This window comes from Desmodus rotundus, chromosome 12 (genome assembly GCF_022682495.2).
Source record: "Desmodus rotundus isolate HL8 chromosome 12, HLdesRot8A.1, whole genome shotgun sequence".
NCBI lineage: Eukaryota > Metazoa > Chordata > Mammalia > Chiroptera > Phyllostomidae > Desmodus > Desmodus rotundus.
This window is the reverse complement of record NC_071398.1, coordinates 44,787,772-44,810,712: the sequence shown is the minus strand read 5'-3', so window position 1 is coordinate 44,810,712 and position 22,941 is coordinate 44,787,772. Positions and strand designations below refer to the sequence as shown.

The window sequence follows — 22,941 nt, the reverse complement described above, 5'->3', positions numbered from 1 at the left end:
GACCCGTTAGAGGGACCCTCCTCCTCGCCTCCTCCATCTGGGAACCAAGGAATGGACTCTGTGGATGGGAAGGACTCTGACCCCAGGATGTCCCTGGGTCTAACGGGGCATCTGTCCCAGCGAAGTCCTCCAGACCCCGTGGGACCAGAGGCGACCAGGGTGTCTGTTCCAGCACCGTGGGCCCAGGCGGGTGCGGGAAGCAGGGCTGGCGGGGCTTGGTGGTGGGTTACTCTGGTGCAGCGTGAATCCACTTGTATTTCTCTAACTTTGGGAGTTAGAGGTCCGCTGCTGAGATTTACAGTCTAAGTATCACACTCAGCTCTTGCTGGTGTGGCTCAGTGGATTGAGAGCCTGCCTGGGAACTGATGGGTGGCCCGTTTGATTCGCAGTCAGGGCCCATGCCTGGGTCGAGGGCCACGTGGGGGCGTACAGGAGGCAGCCCACCCGTGTTTCTCTTGTACAAGGATGTATCCCTCTGGCTCCTTCTCCCTCCCTCACCCTGTGTGTAAAACCAAGTAAATGAAATAATTAAAAAAAATTAAAATCCAATCTAAGTCTATCGTTTCTTTCTTCATGAGAATTTTACAAAGGTTCCCTACAAAGTGTTTTGATTTTAATCGTCATGGGCTTAGGCACAGATTTATGTGGGTTCAGTTCTAGCGCTGGATTATTGCCTGACTTTTTGGAAGGTATTTTCAAATACGCCCTATTTATAGGACTCAGTTGACCGACTTTGTTATCAGTTGATACTATTATTTTGAGGCAGGGACCTGACTCCAATTGTTCAAGTGCTAATGGCTTACCTGGACATTGCGGGGGGATTTATGATTTGAAAATTAATAAAGTGCATGGTTACCTTGTAAACACTGTTTCCTGCAGGGACTGCGAGTTTGCCTCCTCCTCGGGTACCCCCAGTCCAGCAGGGGGGGAGCGCCCCTGACCCCTTCTCTCTGCTCCTTTGCCTCACCTCCCGCTTCCTCTGCCGGCCTCTTGTGGCCGTGCTGGCCCCTGCGTCTCCCCCAGCCGGTTCCCTGACCGGATCCTGGTCCCACACAGCAAACGCTCCAACCCTCTCAGGCCAGGCCAGCCTCGTCGGAGCACAGAGACAATTAGATCAGATTTGGCGGCCGGTCTCGGGCGCACTGCCGGCGGGGAGTGCTGGGGGTGCGGGAGGGACAGGCGGACTGGCGGGATGCAATGAAAGCCCCTCCCGCTTCCCGGAGAGACCCAGGTAGGGTTGCGCGCGAGCGCGCGAACGGACGCACGCGCAAGGACGCACCCGCACACCCCCACACCACTGGAACCAAAACTCCATTTAGACCCTAACATCGTAGGAACTGCAGGAAGAAATCCAAGAATTTCCCACCTATCCCTGCAGAGGGAGCTCAGGTGGGGGAGACCTTGGGGAAGTTCTTGAGGGCAGGAGGTAGGAGATGAGTTTCGGATTCGCACCCTAGGCAGAGGCGGGGGTGGGGGTGGGGGTGGGGGGAGGGAGGGCAGAGCCCACGTCGCGCTGCAGATACGCAAGGACCTGGCGTGAATGGAAACCGGATTCATTTTCTAAAGAATGGAGACAGAGTTTGCACAAGTCCGGACTGACCGAGTAGAAAGTGAGTGGATTAAGTGACACAGGGTACGTCCCTTGCTCATCTTCTCAGTTCCTTTCCACCTCCTTCCCCAACCCTCCTCCCCACCACACACCCTTTTTCTGCACGCGGGATAATACCAACTCCTAGGAAGCTCCACCCTAGGTCTCCTCACAAGCCCAGGCTGTGCCCCGACCATCCCCAATAGCAATGCCTGGGCTTCTCCCTCAGTTCAGGTCTTAAGTTCCCCATAGCTGTGTCTTCCAGGGTAGTGCCAGAGCAAGAATTTCTCTTTGCCTAGCTGTAGCAAAATTAATTAATTAATTTAAAAAAATTGCGCCCTCAGTCACATGGCTATGGGCTCCCTGTTGAAGTTGCTGACGCCTACCGGGGACCCTGCGCACCACACAGGTCCGTCTGTGATGGTACCCACGGCAGTCCTTGCAGACCTATTGGTGGTCTCCATGGCATCCGTGGTAAAGATGTGAATCTGTGCGTTTTGCTGTGGAGAAAGTGAAGCTTTTAGACTCAGGGCGTATAGGAAGAGAGTTCATTGTACCTTGAACGCACGGGTGAAGTTCAAGCTTAAGGCCGTTCTGGGTGAGTGGGGTGGAGAGGGCAGTGGTGCGGGTAGAAGGGTCCTTGCCTGGTCAGACGATCAGAGAGGGGAGGAGGAAGCCAAAGGGAAATCCGGAGAGCCCAGGAATGAGGGGGCAGAAGGGGCCAGAAGGGTCTCTGAATTCAGCAGGTCCGAGTCAGCAGAAATAGCTAGGGAACAGCGTGGTATGGACTGGGACCCGGAGATAGGGGGTGTCCCACTCTCCAGGTGGAATGAATCTGGACCAGACTGTAAGAAGGCAGCCAGATCCGAGGGACTGCAGGGCCAGGCAGGCAGATGATCAGCTTCTAGCTTGTGTTTCTCGGATGCAAAGATGGCAACTGGAGAAAATTGAAGAGGCAAGCCGATTTCCAGCAGTGACAAGTGGAGTCTTTGAGTGGCGCCGAGGATAGAGAGCTATTTGAAGTAGACAGAATCACTGTTTGAAATCCAGGGGTGCTGGCTCTCATCCTGGCGAGGGGGAAGGTGGGCATTGGACACCTCACCTGGAATCTGCTCTCTGTTGCCCCTTCCACGCAGACGTATTACCTGGCACCTCCAACTCCAGTCTGCCAGGCCCTTCCCTAGAGGACGCGCACCCCACAGGGGGACCTTCACGTTTAGCCATTTGCTTCGTCTCAGATGCCGTGGGCCTCAACTTTGTCTCCTGCCGTTTTAACATTTTTATGCAGCAGGGTCTCTGGGAGTGAGAATGAAGGGATTCATTCCTACATGCAAACCTCAGTCACTGCTCTGCTGAGGAGCAGATGGACTCAGTAGACACAGAGCTGTCAGCATGAAGACCACACCAAGAGTGGAGTTTGTGAATAGAAAATTCAAAATTGCTGTATCTGGTTATCCTTGTGCAGAATTCACACACACACACACACACACACACACACACACACACCCCACAAAAAAATTTAAAAAAAGGGAGAGAGAGGCACACACACAAATTAAATGCCAAAAAAGAAAGATTTTAAAAAATGGGTCCCAGCTGGTGTGGCTCAGTGGGTTGACTCCCGGCCTGCAAACCAAAGTGTTGCTCCTTCGATTCCTAATCAGGGCACATGCCTGGGTTGTGGGCCTGGTCCCCAGTAGGGGATTTTGGAGAAGCAACCACGCATTGGTTTCTTTCCCTCTCTTTCTCCCTCACGTCCCCTCTCTCTAAAAATAAATAAATAAAATGTTTAAAAATGGCCATCGTTGTTTTTGTAGTAAATGAGTACACTATGTGCCCATAATTTTGCTTGTAAAAAGAAATTTAAACCGTTGTTTGACTCTGTACTGGAAATTCTGCTAAATAAAATGCCTAATAGAAAATAACCCTGAAGTAGTGGAATTTCAAAATTGTTGTTGCCGTGAACACATTGCGAGAGATACAGCTGGGTCAGATGAAGATGTGGTTCATTCAGGGGAACCCACAGGGCCGGGAGATACCGGGTGTCCCCATACCTGTGGTAATGCTTCTGGACCACTAGGGGGCATCGCCACACCACTGCTCCGGAGCCGGGGACCTTGGGTGGGATGGGAGAGACGCTCCACATTCAAGTGGGAGAAAAGACACGCAGATAAGATTCTATTTGTTTCTGTGAGTCTAATGTGAAGCTAAAACGAAAAGAGCCAGAGGATGCTAATTTGGCAAGGATTGGGAACCCTGTCACCCGGGAATTTGAATTGGAACCACCTGTTGCACGCACGCCTTTGGAATCCACAGTCCCAGCCCTGGGCGTCTGCCCAATGGGGGTGTCCGCCGAGGGACACACGGAGACACACATTCCGAGGCGCGTGAGGGATTATAGTCCAAATTGGAAACTTCCCAATCGCCCATCAACCATCTAACGAATGAAGTAAATTTTGCTCCAGTCGCTCCGTAACATACTGTTTGTGAGCACAAGCACTTAACGTGAGATCCGCCACCTTAAGGAATCGTAGATGGACAATACGGTATCGTTACCTGTGGGTACAACTCTATAGCCGGTCTCTGGACCTTACGCACCTGGTGTAACCGGAACTTGGTACCCGCAGCCCTGGGCAGCCCCCACTGTCCCCTCTGTCCAGCAGCTGGCCTATTTTAGATTCCTCACCCAGGGGAAGCTGTGCACTACGTGTCCTTCTCTCTGGCTCCTGGCACTTAGCCTACCGTCCACCAGTTTCATCCATGTTGCCGCAAATGGCACAATTTCCTCCTTTGAGGCTCCTTAATCCTCCATTTGTGTGTACATTGCATGGCCTTTATCCACCCGTCTCTCGAACATTTTCCGGGACAGCCCACGTTTTGGCCAAAGCCGTGTTTTAAACAGGGAAAAGCTGGTGGGGAAGGAGCCCAGATTCACCCACGGGAGCATGGGTCACTGAAACGCGTCTCCATAGTAAATACTGAACTAGTTACGTAGTCAACATGGTGCAAAGCACGTATAAAATACGGGGTAAAAATGCCGGTTGGTGACAGCACCATACGGTACGCCATTTATGTAAGTTTCCAAGGCTTCCACTGACACTATATATCGGTTCCGGTCCAATCACGTGAGGCTGGAACTTACAGACCGCAAGGTCACAGGAATGAACAACTGGGGAGATACAGGCGATGGAGAGAAAAGGAGCCTTAGCTGCTTTTGTAATTTTATTTCTCATTTTTATAAAATAATTTTGGGAATAGCTTTGGTAATATGTATATTATTTTGTATCCTTCTAAATGTATTACATGTTTTTTAAGAGCTTGGATGTCACACAGTGAACTAGAGGTGGCCTGTTAATTTTTAACAATCAAGTTGTCAAAGTCCAGAGATTTCATCATTGAAGCCTCCGGGATGAAATAATTGGTTTCCCGCAGATTTGGCCAGCCTTTCACAGCAGGAGAACAAATATTTATTTTTATGAGACGTAGAAGTCCTTCAACATTATTCCCATGGGAACAGCTCTCGAGGAAGACCTGCCGTCTTCTCCTGGAATCTTTTCTCAAAGACTTCAGCTTGGGTCACCGTGAAGTGACTTTTCCAGTCCCCAGCAGTGCCTGAAAAATGTAAAACAAGACTCAGATCAGAATAGGGGCAGGTCTCAAGTCCCCAACGCATCTGCTCGGTAGTTAATGTCGCAGAATGACCAGTGGGCCACTGGTGGGCCTCTTCCTGCCTGCAGCCACACCTGTGCGGTGCATTCCCACTTCCCTCCATCTGGAAACGATCTCCTCCATTCTCCTCTCTCCCAGCCTACCCTGCACACGCACCACTCACCGACAGTAATGCAGCTCTCATTCAGACGCATCTAGAATCTGGCCATTTCTCACCACCTCTCTTTCCACCACCACCATGGCCCACGCCAGCACCATTTCTCACCTGGACTAGGAGGGTGTTAGACTTGTAATGAGTCTCTCCGTTTAGGATCTTTCTCCTTTCTAAGTCGTTCTCAGCATGGTGGCCATCTGATTCCTCCAGAGCAACAAGTCACTTCCTGCTCAGGTTCTCCGAGGACTTCTGGGGTCAGTCGGAGAAAGTGCCACGGCTTCCAGGTGGCTTAAGGCGACTCGGTCCCTCTCATTTCTCTGACTCCGCCTCTTATGACAGTCCACTTGCTCACGCCACTCCCTCACGCTGAGTCTTCTGATTTGGCCCCCAACCTGCTAGGCACCGCTCCCTTCTCAGACGGTTTGCAGTTCCCATCCTTCTTCCTGGGGTGCGGCTCGTCCGGGAATAGCCCTGTGGTGCCCGTTGGCTTCTTCCAAGTCTTCGCTCCATTGCGGTTTTCTCAGTGGGTGGCGCGTATCTCCACTGTGTGTTTTAGGAAGTCATACACTTTGCTTTCTGAATCGCCAAAGGCTTACTGTTCTGAGGCACGGACGCACGGCGTGTACTCCAATGTTTGTTGGCAGGGTGACGGCAGAATCGGGGATGTTCTATTATTACCCCGTTGCACACACAGGTGAGGAGACGGAGGCCGTGAGAGGCTGCACAGGTAGAAAGCGATAGAGATGTGGATTTGAAGCCAAAGATTTGACACCAGAAGCCGTACTCTTAATTTATGATCATATTATTATTTTGCAGGTCCTATAAGTGAATACTTGGGCATTATATTAATATGGTAACTAATTTAACACGTTAGTTAAATTAACATACAACAGAATGATAGATACTTATATATAAATTAGGAATATAAATTATACACTTATGTGCATAGAAATAATTGAGCAGAATCTCTGATAAATAATTGCTGTCCTATACGCATGTGCTGCCACTCTCGGGCTCATCAACATCATTACTGGAACAATTCTTATTAGAATCGATTTCCTATGCTCACGTGTCCTCCATAACACGCCCGACTTGTCGTAAGCCACAAGCAGCTCTTGAGGTACCAGAATCTCGGAAAATTCAGTATGGCTGCCCCGGAGGAAACATCAGCCGAGAGAACGATTCTGGGCAGGCGAACCTGAGAAATCCAACAAGTTGTCTGCTTCCAAAATGCGATGGTATGAAAGGCACAGGGTAGACAGTCCCACTGCAAAAGGGAGAAATCAGAAAGAAGAAAGGCATCGTGGGTCCCAAGCCAATCCAATCTAGCAGGTCATAGCCCATTAAATTAAAAATTTTTTAAATTAAAGTGTAGTTAGCATGTAATATTATATTTGTTTCAGGTGTGAGACATTTATATATCTTATGGAGTGATCATGGTAAGTCCCGTAACCCTCTAGATTTCTCTTAAAGGTGTTGTTTGTGTATTTTTGGAGGGAGGGGAAGGGAGGGGGGAGGAGAGGGAAAGAAACGTCGATGGACTGGATATACCGCAGTTGCCTCTCACACGCCCCCAGCTGGGGCCTGACCTGGCCTGCAACCCAGGCGTGTGCCCTGACTGGGAATCGAACCGACGACCTTTCAGTTTGCAGGCCGCACTCAATCCACCGAGCCACACCAGCTGGGGCTCCCTCTAGATTTTAAGGATCGGGAATTCGCCTTTTTGTCCCGCTGCTCTGACCTTCTGGCCCACTGGGGTGGTGGCCCGCATCCCATCTGCCCTGAGGGGCAGCCCCCACCATTTGTGGTCTCTTGAATCATTTACATTCTTCCTTCCATGGGTCATCCTGGACGGTCTTGAATTTCAGGGCTCTGGGAATTTCAGGCTCCTCCTATCCGGTGCAGGGGACACTCTTCATTCACCTTTAGCCCAGAGGCATGGATGTGAGTAATCGCTCACCACAGTGTCTGACAGCAACACCGGCTCTCAGCTGCGTGCAAGGTCTCTCCTCTCTCCTTTGTCCAGCTGAGTCATTGTTTACACACGTCCCTGTGCAGGCTGGGACTTTGTGCTAACTCAGCAACGCGGCAGCACCAACACGACCATCCCCACTCCTGTCCTCGCCTCCCTGGTCAATCCCAGCTGGCAAGTCGGCAGGTGTGGCAAGTTCACCCGGACACTGTGTACAGCGGACACCCCCACGCCAGAATCACAGGAGACAGAATCTGAATGGCCTGCAAAGTCAGGTGACCACTCCAGGTCTAATCAACCCCCTCCAAGTGTCTGCAGGTCACACCAGTCCTTGGAAAAGAGACCCCCTGATAAGAGTATATGAAGAGCCCTGGCTGGCGTAGCTCAGTGGATTGAGCACCGGCCTGAGAAGGAAAGAATTTCTGGTTCGATCCCCAGTCAGGGCAAATGGGTTGCAGGCCGGGTCTCCAGGGAGCTCACGAGAGAGGCAACCACACATTGATGTTTCTCTCCCTCCCCTTCCTCTCTGTCTAAAAATAAATGAATAATACAATCTTTAAAACAATCACGTGAATTCTCTGGGGGGATGAGCAGTTAAAGTTGACAAGTTCAAACACTCCCTGGTCCCGACTGTTAGTGCCCTACTCTGAGCACAAGAATGCCCTGTGCGTACTCCGCTGCCTTCTGAAGGAGGGCCGTTTTCATTGGCCTTTTCGAGTAAGTGATCCCTTCTTCCCATCTAAAAGCCAATTGGGCGGGAGAAAGTAACTGGATATCTTGTTTTTCCTTCATGACCAGGAAGGGGCTATTCTTGAGGACTAAGTTAACTTCTTCTGGTTCTAATGTCTTGCCCAGGCATCGGCAGATGTTCTGTAGAGTGCTTCTTGTGTCCTGGAAGAAGAAAATGCCAAAGAGAGGGTAGGGAAGGGAAAGGACGAAGGAAAGGAGACGGGAAGGAGAAATGGCAGGAGGAGGAGCAGAAGGAGGGAGAGGAGGAGAGGGAGAGCACAGAAGTGTGCAGTTGGACGTGACCAGGAGGGGGGAGAAAGGGAAGAAGGGAAACAGAAAGAGAACAACTATGTAAAAGGCCGAGTCCACATGAATTTCCCAGTGTAACTGAATTCGGGACACCTTGCCAGTAAAATATAGGGCGGCGTAGGTTTTCTTACGAGACTTTTAGAACGTCGTCTGGACAAGTACGAGGTGGGTTAAGCGAGGGGAGGTTTAGGGAGGACTTGACAAAGACGTAAAGGGTTGATTTCAAATGCTGAATGTCCCATCAAGGAACATGGTTCGTCATAAGGAACATTTGAATACCAATGGAGGTTTATGAGATCTTTTTTAAAAGTATATTTTATTGATAATGTCATTAAAGTTGTCCTGACTTGTCCTCCTTGCCTCCCTCTACCCAGTGCCTCCCACTCCCTCAGGCAATCCCCCCACCATTGTTCACGTCCCTGGGTCGTGCATCGAAGTTCTTTGGCTTCTCCATTTCCTACTGCACTTTACACTCCCACTGGCTCTTCTGTAACTACCTATCTGTTCTTAATCTCCTCACCTCTTCCCCCATTCTGCCCCTCTCACCTCACAGCTGGCAACCTTCCAGTAACTAACTTCTTTTCTCTTGCTGCTTTTAAGAGTTCCTCTTTCTCTTTAACCTTTGGTTTTGTAACTATGATGTGTCTTGGAGTGGGCCTCTTTGCATCCATCATAATTGGCACTCTCTGTGCTTCCTGGACTTGTATGTCTATTCCCTTCACCAACTTAGGGAAGCTTTCTTTCACTGTTTTTTTCAGAGAGATTTCTAATTTCTTGCTCTTTCTCTTGTCTTTCTGGCACCCCTATGAGGCAAATGTTGGACCTCTTAAAGGTGTTCCAGGGGCTGCTTACACTGTCCTCATTTTTTTTTTTTTTTTTGGATTCTTTTTTTCTTCTTGTTGTTCTGATTGGTTGATTTTTTTTCTTCCTTATGTTCCAAATCATTGATTTGATACTTGGCTTCATCCACTCTACTGTTGTTTCCCTGTAAATGGTCCTTTAGTTCAATTAGTGTATCCTTGGGTTCTGACTAGGTCTTTTTTATGCTGCTGGGGTCCTCACTGAGTTCCTGGAGAATCTTTATAAACAGCGTTTCAAACTCTGCATCTGATAGATTGCTTATCTCCGTTGCCCTTAGCTCTTTTCCTGGAGGTTTGCATCTTGGGGGCAAGAGGTGGGTCAACCATGGGGGTGGGGCAGAATCCAGGAGTGCGCACAAATACCTTAGGTGTGTCTGCATACATGCGTTTTTGCTTTTCTTTTTGTTTTTGCATGTGCTAATTAAATGTGTCCCTTCTCAGAAATGAGACATTACTCGCTGGCAACAACTCATCATTAGTCGTCACCTGGAGCTTTTCTCATTCTAAACAACGGAGTTAGGGAGCAAAAGTCTCCCAAGGACCCAGAACCCGCTGGAAACAGGAAGTCAGACCTCCTCCGCCAGGCGCACAGCCCGAACAGCACGCGGAAAATCTTCAGTTGTTGCTAAAAGTCCCTCCTCTCACGCCTTTTAACCGTTCATTAGTCTGGCGTTGCCAAGCATGATTTAATTTTTCTCTTGCTCCCGGACATGAATTAATTCAATGAACGCAGTTCACTGATATGTCGAAAAATGTATATTTGTGCCTGTTCCCAGTGGACAGGAATTCTCCCAGAGCAATTTTTTCTTTTGACGATAAATCTGTTGGGGCAAAGATACTATCCAGGGCTGATCCCTCAACCCACCTTACCGACGCAGGCTCCCACATCCCTGAAAAAATTCCTCCACCAGCCTACACTCCATGGATGGGAAGCGAAGGCCACTCCCTCCTCCCGCACCCCACCGGGTCTGCAGGCAACCCATTGCTTTCGCCCGGATCAGCCCAGTGGACAAGAAAACGAGCGTGACGTCTGCTTTTCCTCGGTATTGCTACATGCCCCTGCCGCAAAAGCCACCCGTTTAAAGCAGGCAATTCAGAGTTTTTCAGTTCACCCGCAGAGTCTCCCATCCACCACCACCACCAGCAACCGGAGGACATTTCCATCACCCCAGGTAGAAACCCAACCCAACCACACCTGTCTCCAGTTACTCCCGACTACCCCTCCCCCCCCAGCCGCCCCCGCCACTAGGGAGTTGTCCCGGGATTTTTTGCTAAATGAGGCCGACACTATACGCCCTTTTGTGGCCTGTTGGAAGGCTCCCCCGCGTTGCGGCATCGGTCAGCATTTCGTTCCTTTTCGTCGCTGAATAATATTCCGTTGCACGAATACACGAGGCTTGGTTTCTCCCTTCCCCAGTTGATAGTGGTTTGGGTTTGTCTTTGCTTTTCTGGCGATTGTGAACTGTCAACTTGTCCATCCACCCACACCTTTCCTGGCCGATTACAGGGCTGCACTCCCGAATCCCCGAGGGCTTTCCCGCCCCTCCCCCCGCCCCAGCCTGGTTACAGGGTCATAGGCGTGTCAACCTGTTTGACGAGCACTGGCCATGGCTTGCGGCATTTGCCAGCATAGAGCGTGAGGTAGCGGGCCAAAATTAGGAGCGAAATCTCAATGAACATGTCTGTATGGTTTATTCAGTTTGAATTTGATCTCCCGAGAAATTTGTAGCTCGCCGACGGTGAGCCTTGTGAGCCAGGCTTTAGCCTGACAAAGGACCCCTAGGCCCCACCAGGGTCCTGCCACAAGATGAGGTCGCCTAGGGGTCTGGCCAGAACAGATTCATCTCCGCTGTCTTCCTGATAGTCGTTGGCGGAGGGACGCGGACAGATACCACCGAGTCCCTCGCAGAAACAACCCACCCTCCAAATATGACACAGGGAGGTTTACTGGCGCCTCCCCACCCCCTCAGCCGCCAAGCCCAGGGTGGACCCCTCTCCTCATCTTTGCCCATCGAATCAGCACAACGTTACACTTAATCTCCTTTCGACAGCAGCGAGAGGGGGCCTCTCATCACACGTTGCAGACCACGGAAATTGCTCGGTTTTCCCGCGTTGCCATCAGGGCCCGCCTCGGGTCTGGCGACCAGCGCGCTCCCGAGAAGCGGGAGAACCGTGGGAGGACCTAGGAAAGCCGCCCTGAGCCGGGAAGCCGCGGTTGGGCGCGGGAGGTGACCCCAGCCACCAGATCGCTCCGCCGCGTCTCTCTCGGTACTTGAGCCCTAGTGAGCCGCCACTCGCACCGAGGATAGTAAAAGTCCCCAGGGGGTGAGCGCTGTGAGTTGAACTGTCTCCTGACCCGAGTCCCCAGCAGACCCTGGACAGGAGAGGAGCCCGGCCTGACGTTTCCACGCGGGTCTGCACCGCTCGCAAGGGCTGGATGCAGTGACCAGGGACACACAGAGCAGACCCGGTTCATTCGTTCACGGCCGACATCGGCTCACTGTCCACCTGGCCCCCTCGCACCACCACCGGGGAGGAAAACCAGCCCCTACGAATTCACGCCACGGTCAGGGCCAGTGTGTCTGAACCCTGCCCGTCTCCCGGGCCTGGGGACCACCGGACAACAGGGTGGAGAAATGCCCGTGGGCTCTGGGCACCTGGGAGGAGGCTGCTGGGTGGTGGGGCAGGTGGGACGCCCAGGACTGGCCAGGGAGAGGGTGGGCCCGCGGCACTGGCTGGACCCGGGGAGGGACGTTTCCAGCAATGCCTACCCCCCACCAAGGAATGGTTAAGTCCCCGCGACTCCTCACCCCACGTGACCCCACCCTACCTTACTCCACCCCCTTCCCGAGCTACAGCCCCAGGCTATCTGGCCTCTCAGGTTCCATTCCCCAAGATAGGCCCCACACACAGTAGGTCCTCAATAAAAGGATTAGTCCAGGAATGCGTCTCCTGAGGGGGCGTGGCCAAGGGTGAAGGTGGTTTCCGAGGACCCTGAGGTCCCACTCGGGGGTATTTAAAGCCCAGACCTGGAAGACAGAGCATCAAACACGGCAGACTCAGCAGCATCCAGGATGCAAGAACCCAGGTCTTGGGAGGGTGAGTCTGGACCCACCGAGGCAGGAAGGGAGAAGAGGCGGAGGGCCGAGGCTGTGCCAGCGGGCTCTTGGGCGTGCAGAAGAGGACCCCTTGTCTGGGAGGGCCTAGTGAGTTTGGGGCTGGAAGGATATTTGGGAGCAGCGTGATGAGAATAGGGCCTGGCACCCGCAGCCTCCTGCAAGTGCGGGTGGCTCCCTGCAGCGAGTGGAGGGTGGTGAAGCAGGTGAGGCGGGAACCACCTGGCGCCAGGCTGCGTGAGCCTGGGTCCCCGCATGCTTGTGCGGGCTGCGGGCGCTGTTCTTGTGCCCATTTTGAAGATGTGGAGACTGAGGCGTAGACGGGTGAGGGGCCGGGTCAGGAAGGTGGAGGGTCTGGGCGGCTGGTCTGGATGCCAGGCTGCACCCACAGCGCGGCCCCGACCTTGGCCTCGGCCCCCACTCCCATCCTCGCCTGCTGTCAAGGGCCTGGCCCAGGTGGGGTTACCTGGGGACTGTCTGTGAGGCTCTTTTGACACCATTTTCCTCTTCCTCCAGGCTTCTCGCTGCCCCTAAGGCCCCCAAAGCGGCAGCGACGGCAGCGCTCGGTGTACAGCGTGGTACAGCGGGATGAGCTGGAGAGGTTCTTCCAGAACAACCATTACCCGTCCTACGAAGAGCGCGAGACCCTGGCGGCCAGGCTGAACCTCCAGGAACAGCAAGTGCAGGTACCTCCCAACCCAATCCCACGGCTTGGAGACCACAGGCCGCCTGCCCTCCCTCTGGGCCGCAGGTGGGGCGGATGAGGGGCCAGAGAGCCCAGTGCTGCCCGGGGTCACCCCGATAGCAAGGGATCACCCGTGTGGACCCAGGGCCCAGCCCCGAGCCCACCTCACCCTGTGTGGTGCAAACCGGCCAACGCAATTATCCCCAAAGCGATGCCCCGGAGTCTCCCCATGCCTGGGCCTCAGGGCCTCTCTGAACCCGGGGTGCTCTGGGGCAGACCGCGTCCTGGCCCCTGGGTGTCCCCGCCTGTGGCCACTGAACCCAGGAGCCAAAAGCTGGGTTGTGGGGGGAGGGAGATGTGTGAGGCCACGTGGCCCTCCTCACCTGGGCCGCCTCACCCCTGGGCAAAAGTGGGTGCTGCAAGCTCCTGTCCTCTTACACTTGCTCCCGTCCCCTCTCACCCCAGGTGTGGTTCAAGAACCGCCGGGCCAAACAGACTAGGCTGCAGGGAGGAACCAGAACCAGGCAGCCTGGCTCGAAAGCCCGTGCCTCGTCCCTGAGCCCAGGAGAACACAGGGCCACACCTGCTGCAGTGGGACCTGGGTTGCTAGATGAGCTGGTACTGCCCTCGCCACCTTGGTTCACTGAGGACCCAGTACAGCCCTCGGGTCCTGGTTTCGTCGAGGACCCGGTATTGTCCTTGGGTCCTGGGTTCGCCGAGGACCCGGTATTGCCCTCGGGTCCTGGGTTCACTGAGGACTTGGAGTCCCTTTGGGACCTATTGTTTCCCGAGGATCCCGAGTCCTCCGGCAGCTCTATGCTTCCTGGGGGCTCAGGTTTCCACAACCCCTTGGGAGGCATTGCAGCAGCGGAATCCAGTGCCTCCAGCCCCCTGCAGGCCTGGGGGGCTCCTGCCCAGGACGCCCAGAATCCGGTCCCCGGCGCAGCCGCTCCAGCTGCATCTCCAGCTCCAGTTCCAGCTCCAGCCGAGGTCCCAGTCAGTCTTGAGGACTCAAACGACGGGGATCTCTGGCCAGACATTGATCTCCTGGATCTGCTGTCCCTGTGAGACCCGTTAGAGGGACCCTCCTCCTCGCCTCCTCCATCTGGGAACCAAGGAATGGACTCTGTGGATGGGAAGGACTCTGACCCCAGGATGTCCCTGGGTCTAACGGGGCATCTGTCCCAGCGAAGTCCTCCAGACCCCGTGGGACCAGAGGCGACCAGGGTGTCTGTTCCAGCACCGTGGGCCCAGGCGGGTGCGGGAAGCAGGGCTGGCGGGGCTTGGTGGTGGGTTACTCTGGTGCAGCGTGAATCCACTTGTATTTCTCTAACTTTGGGAGTTAGAGGTCCGCTGCTGAGATTTACAGTCTAAGTATCACACTCAGCTCTTGCTGGTGTGGCTCAGTGGATTGAGAGCCTGCCTGGGAACTGATGGGTGGCCCGTTTGATTCGCAGTCAGGGCCCATGCCTGGGTCGAGGGCCACGTGGGGGCGTACAGGAGGCAGCCCACCCGTGTTTCTCTTGTACAAGGATGTATCCCTCTGGCTCCTTCTCCCTCCCTCACCCTGTGTGTAAAACCAAGTAAATGAAATAATTAAAAAAAATTAAAATCCAATCTAAGTCTATCGTTTCTTTCTTCATGAGAATTTTACAAAGGTTCCCTACAAAGTGTTTTGATTTTAATCGTCATGGGCTTAGGCACAGATTTATGTGGGTTCAGTTCTAGCGCTGGATTATTGCCTGACTTTTTGGAAGGTATTTTCAAATACGCCCTATTTATAGGACTCAGTTGACCGACTTTGTTATCAGTTGATACTATTATTTTGAGGCAGGGACCTGACTCCAATTGTTCAAGTGCTAATGGCTTACCTGGACATTGCGGGGGGATTTATGATTTGAAAATTAATAAAGTGCATGGTTACCTTGTAAACACTGTTTCCTGCAGGGACTGCGAGTTTGCCTCCTCCTCGGGTACCCCCAGTCCAGCAGGGGGGGAGCGCCCCTGACCCCTTCTCTCTGCTCCTTTGCCTCACCTCCGGCTTCCTCTGCCGCCCCCTTGTGGCCGTGCTGGCCCCTGCGTCTCCCCCAGCCGGTTCCCTGACCGGATCCTGGTCCCACACAGCAAACGCTCCAACCCTCTCAGGCCAGGCCAGCCTCGTCGGAGCACAGAGACAATTAGATCAGATTTGGCGGCCGGTCTCGGGCGCACTGCCGGCGGGGAGTGCTGGGGGTGCGGGAGGGACAGGCGGACTGGCGGGATGCAATGAAAGCCCCTCCCGCTTCCCGGAGAGACCCAGGTAGGGTTGCGCGCGAGCGCGCGAACGGACGCACGCGCAAGGACGCACCGCACACCCCCACACCACTGGAACCAAAACTCCATTTAGACCCTAACATCGTAGGAACTGCAGGAAGAAATCCAAGAATTTCCCACCTATCCCTGCAGAGGGAGCTCAGGTGGGGGAGACCTTGGGGAAGTTCTTGAGGGCAGGAGGTAGGAGATGAGTTTCGGATTCGCACCCTAGGCAGAGGCGGGGGTGGGGGTGGGGGTGGGGGGAGGGAGGGCAGAGCCCACGTCGCGCTGCAGATACGCAAGGACCTGGCGTGAATGGAAACCGGATTCATTTTCTAAAGAATGGAGACAGAGTTTGCACAAGTCCGGACTGACCGAGTAGAAAGTGAGTGGATTAAGTGACACAGGGTACGTCCCTTGCTCATCTTCTCAGTTCCTTTCCACCTCCTTCCCCAACCCTCCTCCCCACCACACACCCTTTTTCTGCACGCGGGATAATACCAACTCCTAGGAAGCTCCACCCTAGGTCTCCTCACAAGCCCAGGCTGTGCCCCGACCATCCCCAATAGCAATGCCTGGGCTTCTCCCTCAGTTCAGGTCTTAAGTTCCCCATAGCTGTGTCTTCCAGGGTAGTGCCAGAGCAAGAATTTCTCTTTGCCTAGCTGTAGCAAAATTAATTAATTAATTTAAAAAAATTGCGCCCTCAGTCACATGGCTATGGGCTCCCTGTTGAAGTTGCTGACGCCTACCGGGGACCCTGCGCACCACACAGGTCCGTCTGTGATGGTACCCACGGCAGTCCTTGCAGACCTATTGGTGGTCTCCATGGCATCCGTGGTAAAGATGTGAATCTGTGCGTTTTGCTGTGGAGAAAGTGAAGCTTTTAGACTCAGGGCGTATAGGAAGAGAGTTCATTGTACCTTGAACGCACGGGTGAAGTTCAAGCTTAAGGCCGTTCTGGGTGAGTGGGGTGGAGAGGGCAGTGGTGCGGGTAGAAGGGTCCTTGCCTGGTCAGACGATCAGAGAGGGGAGGAGGAAGCCAAAGGGAAATCCGGAGAGCCCAGGAATGAGGGGGCAGAAGGGGCCAGAAGGGTCTCTGAATTCAGCAGGTCCGAGTCAGCAGAAATAGCTAGGGAACAGCGTGGTATGGACTGGGACCCGGAGATAGGGGGTGTCCCACTCTCCAGGTGGAATGAATCTGGACCAGACTGTAAGAAGGCAGCCAGATCCGAGGGACTGCAGGGCCAGGCAGGCAGATGATCAGCTTCTAGCTTGTGTTTCTCGGATGCAAAGATGGCAACTGGAGAAAATTGAAGAGGCAAGCCGATTTCCAGCAGTGACAAGTGGAGTCTTTGAGTGGCGCCGAGGATAGAGAGCTATTTGAAGTAGACAGAATCACTGTTTGAAATCCAGGGGTGCTGGCTCTCATCCTGGCGAGGGGGAAGGTGGGCATTGGACACCTCACCTGGAATCTGCTCTCTGTTGCCCCTTCCACGCAGACGTATTACCTGGCACCTCCAACTCCAGTCTGCCAGGCCCTTCCCTAGAGGACGCGCACCCCACAGGGGGACCTTCACGTTTAGCCATTTGCTTCGTCTCAGATGCCGTGGGCCTCAACTTTGTCTCCTGCCGTTTTAACATTTTTATGCAGCAGGGTCTCTGGGAGTGAGAATGAAGGGATTCATTCCTACATGCAAACCTCAGTCACTGCTCTGCTGAGGAGCAGATGGACTCAGTAGACACAGAGCTGTCAGCATGAAGACCACACCAAGAGTGGAGTTTGTGAATAGAAAATTCAAAATTGCTGTATCTGGTTATCCTTGTGCAGAATTCACACACACACACACACACACACACACACACACACACACACCCCACAAAAAAATTTAAAAAAAGGGAGAGAGAGGCACACACACAAATTAAATGCCAAAAAAGAAAGATTTTAAAAAATGGGTCCCAGCTGGTGTGGCTCAGTGGGTTGACTCCCGGCCTGCAAACCAAAGTGTTGCTCCTTCGATTCCTAATCAGGGCACATGCCTGGGTTGTGGGCCTGGTCCCCAGTAGGGGATTTTGGAGAAGCAACCACGCATTGGTTTCCTTCCCTCTCTTTCTCCCTCACGTCCCCTCTCTCTAAAAATAAATAAATAAAATGTTTAAAAATGGCCATCGTTGTTTTTGTAGTAAATGAGTACACTATGTGCCCATAATTTTGCTTGTAAAAAGAAATTTAAACCGTTGTTTGACTCTGTACTGGAAATTCTGCTAAATAAAATGCCTAATAGAAAATAACCCTGAAGTAGTGGAATTTCAAAATTGTTGTTGCCGTGAACACATTGCGAGAGATACAGCTGGGTCAGATGAAGATGTGGTTCATTCAGGGGAACCCACAGGGCCGGGAGATACCGGGTGTCCCCATACCTGTGGTAATGCTTCTGGACCACTAGGGGGCATCGCCACACCACTGCTCCGGAGCCGGGGACCTTGGGTGGGATGGGAGAGACGCTCCACATTCAAGTGGGAGAAAAGACACGCAGATAAGATTCTATTTGTTTCTGTGAGTCTAATGTGAAGCTAAAACGAAAAGAGCCAGAGGATGCTAATTTGGCAAGGATTGGGAACCCTGTCACCCGGGAATTTGAATTGGAACCACCTGTTGCACGCACGCCTTTGGAATCCACAGTCCCAGCCCTGGGCGTCTGCCCAATGGGGGTGTCCGCCGAGGGACACACGGAGACACACATTCCGAGGCGCGTGAGGGATTATAGTCCAAATTGGAAACTTCCCAATCGCCCATCAACCATCTAACGAATGAAGTAAATTTTGCTCCAGTCGCTCCGTAACATACTGTTTGTGAGCACAAGCACTTAACGTGAGATCCGCCACCTTAACGAATCGTAGATGGACAATACGGTATCGTTACCTGTGGGTACAACTCTATAGCCGGTCTCTGGACCTTACGCACCTGGTGTAACCGGAACTTGGTACCCGCAGCCCTGGGCAGCCCCCACTGTCCCCTCTGTCCAGCAGCTGGCCTATTTTAGATTCCTCACCCAGGGGAAGCTGTGCACTACGTGTCCTTCTCTCTGGCTCCTGGCACTTAGCCTACCGTCCACCAGTTTCATCCATGTTGCCGCAAATGGCACAATTTCCTCCTTTGAGGCTCCTTAATCCTCCATTTGTGTGTACATTGCATGGCCTTTATCCACCCGTCTCTCGAACATTTTCCGGGACAGCCCACGTTTTGGCCAAAGCCGTGTTTTAAACAGGGAAAAGCTGGTGGGGAAGGAGCCCAGATTCACCCACGGGAGCATGGGTCACTGAAACGCGTCTCCATAGTAAATACTGAACTAGTTACGTAGTCAACATGGTGCAAAGCACGTATAAAATACGGGGTAAAAATGCCGGTTGGTGACAGCACCATACGGTACGCCATTTATGTAAGTTTCCAAGGCTTCCACTGATACTATATATCGGTTCCGGTCCAATCACGTGAGGCTGGGACTTACAGACCGCAAGGTCACAGGAATGAACAACTGGGGAGATACAGGCGATGGAGAGAAAAGGAGCCTTAGCTGCTTTTGTAATTTTATTTCTCATTTTTATAAAATAATTTTGGGAATAGCTTTGGTAATATGTATATTATTTTGTATCCTTCTAAATGTATTACATGTTTTTTAAGAGCTTGGATGTCACACAGTGAACTAGAGGTGGCCTGTTAATTTTTAACAATCAAGTTGTCAAAGTCCAGAGATTTCATCATTGAAGCCTCCGGGATGAAATAATTGGTTTCCCGCAGATTTGGCCAGCCTTTCACAGCAGGAGAACAAATATTTATTTTTATGAGACGTAGAAGTCCTTCAACATTATTCCCATGGGAACAGCTCTCGAGGAAGACCTGCCGTCTTCTCCTGGAATCTTTTCTCAAAGACTTCAGCTTGGGTCACCGTGAAGTGACTTTTCCAGTCCCCAGCAGTGCCTGAAAAATGTAAAACAAGACTCAGATCAGAATAGGGGCAGGTCTCAAGTCCCCAACGCATCTGCTCGGTAGTTAATGTCGCAGAATGACCAGTGGGCCACTGGTGGGCCTCTTCCTGCCTGCAGCCACACCTGTGCGGTGCATTCCCACTTCCCTCCATCTGGAAACGATCTCCTCCATTCTCCTCTCTCCCAGCCTACCCTGCACACGCACCACTCACCGACAGTAATGCAGCTCTCATTCAGACGCATCTAGAATCTGGCCATTTCTCACCACCTCTCTTTCCACCACCACCATGGCCCACGCCAGCACCATTTCTCACCTGGACTAGGAGGGTGTTAGACTTGTAATGAGTCTCTCCGTTTAGGATCTTTCTCCTTTCTAAGTCGTTCTCAGCATGGTGGCCATCTGATTCCTCCAGAGCAACAAGTCACTTCCTGCTCAGGTTCTCCGAGGACTTCTGGGGTCAGTCGGAGAAAGTGCCACGGCTTCCAGGTGGCTTAAGGTGACTCGGTCCCTCTCATTTCTCTCACTCCGCCTCTTATGACAGTCCACTTGCTCACGCCACTCCCTCACGCTGAGTCTTCTGATTTGGCCCCCAACCTGCTAGGCACCGCTCCCTTCTCAGACGGTTTGCAGTTCCCATCCTTCTTCCTGGGGTGCGGCTCGTCCGGGAATAGCCCTGTGGTGCCCGTTGGCTTCTTCCAAGTCTTCGCTCCATTGCGGTTTTCTCAGTGGGTGGCGCGTATCTCCACTGTGTGTTTTAGGAAGTCATACACTTTGCTTTCTGAATCGCCAAAGGCTTACTGTTCCGAGGCACGGACGCACGGCTTGTACTCCAATGTTTGTTGGCAGGGTGACCGCAGAATCGGGGATGTTCTATTATTACCCCGTTGCACACACAGGTGAGGAGACGGAGGCCGTGAGAGGCTGCACAGGTAGAAAGCGATAGAGATGTGGATTTGAAGCAAAAGATTTGACACCAGAAGCCGTACTCTTAATTTATGATCATATTATTATTTTGCAGGTCCTATAAGTGAATACTTGGGCATTATATTAATATGGTAACTAATTTAACACGTTAGTTAAATTAACATACAACAGAATGATAGATACTTATATATAAATTAGGAATATAAATTATACACTTATGTGCATAGAAATAATTGAGCAGAATCTCTGATAAATAATTGCTGTCCTATACGCATGTGCTGCCACTCTCGGGCTCATCAACATCATTACTGGAACAATTCTTATTAGAATCGATTTCCTATGCTCACGTGTCCTCCATAACACGCCCGACTTGTCGTCAGCCACAAGCAGCTCTTGAGGTACCAGAATCTCGGAAAATTCAGTATGGCTGCCCCGGAGGAAACATCAGCCGAGAGAACGATTCTGGGCAGGCGAACCTGAGAAATCCAACAAGTTGTCTGCTTCCAAAATGCGATGGTATGAAAGGCACAGGGTAGACAGTCCCACTGCAAAAGGGAGAAATCAGAAAGAAGAAAGGCATCGTGGGTCCCAAGCCAATCCAATCTAGCAGGTCATAGCCCATTAAATTAAAAATTTTTTAAATTAAAGTGTAGTTAGCATGTAATATTATATTTGTTTCAGGTGTGAGACATTTATATATCTTATGGAGTGATCATGGTAAGTCCCGTAACCCTCTAGATTTCTCTTAAAGGTGTTGTTTGTGTATTTTTGGAGGGAGGGGAAGGGAGGGGGGAGGAGAGGGAAAGAAACGTCGATGGACTGGATATACCGCAGTTGCCTCTCACACGCCCCCAGCTGGGGCCTGACCTGGCCTGCAACCCAGGCGTGTGCCCTGACTGGGAATCGAACCGACCACCTTTCAGTTTGCAGGCCGCACTCAATCCACCGAGCCACACCAGCTGGGGCTCCCTCTAGATTTTAAGGATCGGGAATTCGCCTTTTTGTCCCGCTGCTCTGACCTTCTGGCCCACTGGGGTGGTGGCCCGCATCCCATCTGCCCTGAGGGGCAGCCCCCACCATTTGTGGTCTCTTGAATCATTTACATTCTTCCTTCCATGGGTCATCCTGGACGGTCTTGAATTTCAGGGCTCTGGGAATTTCAGGCTCCTCCTATCCGGTGCAGGGGACACTCTTCATTCACCTTTAGCCCAGAGGCATGGATGTGAGTAATCGCTCACCACAGTGTCTGACAGCAACACCGGCTCTCAGCTGCGTGCAAGGTCTCTCCTCTCTCCTTTGTCCAGCTGAGTCATTGTTTACACACGTCCCTGTGCAGGCTGGGACTTTGTGCTAACTCAGCAACGCGGCAGCACCAACACGACCATCCCCACTCCTGTCCTCGCCTCCCTGGTCAATCCCAGCTGGCAAGTCGGCAGGTGTGGCAAGTTCACCCGGACACTGTGTACAGCGGACACCCCCACGCCAGAATCACAGGAGACAGAATCTGAATGGCCTGCAAAGTCAGGTGACCACTCCAGGTCTAATCAACCCCCTCCAAGTGTCTGCAGGTCACACCAGTCCTTGGAAAAGAGACCCCCTGATAAGAGTATATGAAGAGCCCTGGCTGGCGTAGCTCAGTGGATTGAGCACCGGCCTGAGAAGGAAAGAATTTCTGGTTCGATCCCCAGTCAGGGCAAATGGGTTGCAGGCCGGGTCTCCAGGGAGCTCACGAGAGAGGCAACCACACATTGATGTTTCTCTCCCTCCCCTTCCTCTCTGTCTAAAAATAAATGAATAATACAATCTTTAAAACAATCACGTGAATTCTCTGGGGGGATGAGCAGTTAAAGTTGACAAGTTCAAACACTCCCTGGTCCCGACTGTTAGTGCCCTACTCTGAGCACAAGAATGCCCTGTGCGTACTCCGCTGCCTTCTGAAGGAGGGCCGTTTTCATTGGCCTTTTCGAGTAAGTGATCCCTTCTTCCCATCTAAAAGCCAATTGGGCGGGAGAAAGTAACTGGATATCTTGTTTTTCCTTCATGACCAGGAAGGGGCTATTCTTGAGGACTAAGTTAACTTCTTCTGGTTCTAATGTCTTGCCCAGGCATCGGCAGATGTTCTGTAGAGTGCTTCTTGTGTCCTGGAAGAAGAAAATGCCAAAGAGAGGGTAGGGAAGGGAAAGGGCGAAGGAAAGGAGACGGGAAGGAGAAATGGCAGGAGGAGGAGCAGAAGGAGGGAGAGGAGGAGAGGGAGAGCACAGAAGTGTGGAGTTGGACGTGACCAGGAGGGAGAAAGGGAAGAAGGGAAACAGAAAGAGAACAAGTATGGAAAAGGCCGAGTCCACATGAATTTCCCAGTGTAACTGAATTCGGGACACCTTGCCAGTAAAATATAGGGCGGCGTAGGTTTTCTTACGAGACTTTTAGAACGTCGTCTGGACAAGTACGAGGTGGGTTAAGCGAGGGGAGGTTTAGGGAGGACTTGACAAAGACGTAAAGGGTTGATTTCAAATGCTGAATGTCCCATCAAGGAACATGGTTCGTCATAAGGAACATTTGAATACCAATGGAGGTTTATGAGATCTTTTTTAAAAGTATATTTTATTGATAATGTCATTAAAGTTGTCCTGACTTGTCCTCCTTGCTTCCCTCTACCCAGTG

General features: G+C 52.2%; 1 protein-coding gene across 1 annotated transcript; it reads left to right on the top strand.

The window, feature by feature from the left end:
* Positions 1 to 12,522: 12,522 nt before the first annotated feature.
* Positions 12,523 to 14,147, top strand: LOC139440461 (tetrapeptide repeat homeobox protein 2-like). Its single transcript, XM_071220086.1, has 3 exons — positions 12,523 to 12,631; positions 12,911 to 13,080; positions 13,545 to 14,147. The coding sequence occupies exons 1-3, from the start codon at positions 12,523 to 12,525 to the stop codon at positions 14,145 to 14,147; spliced, it is 882 nt and encodes a 293-aa protein (XP_071076187.1).
* Positions 14,148 to 22,941: the final 8,794 nt, after the last annotated feature.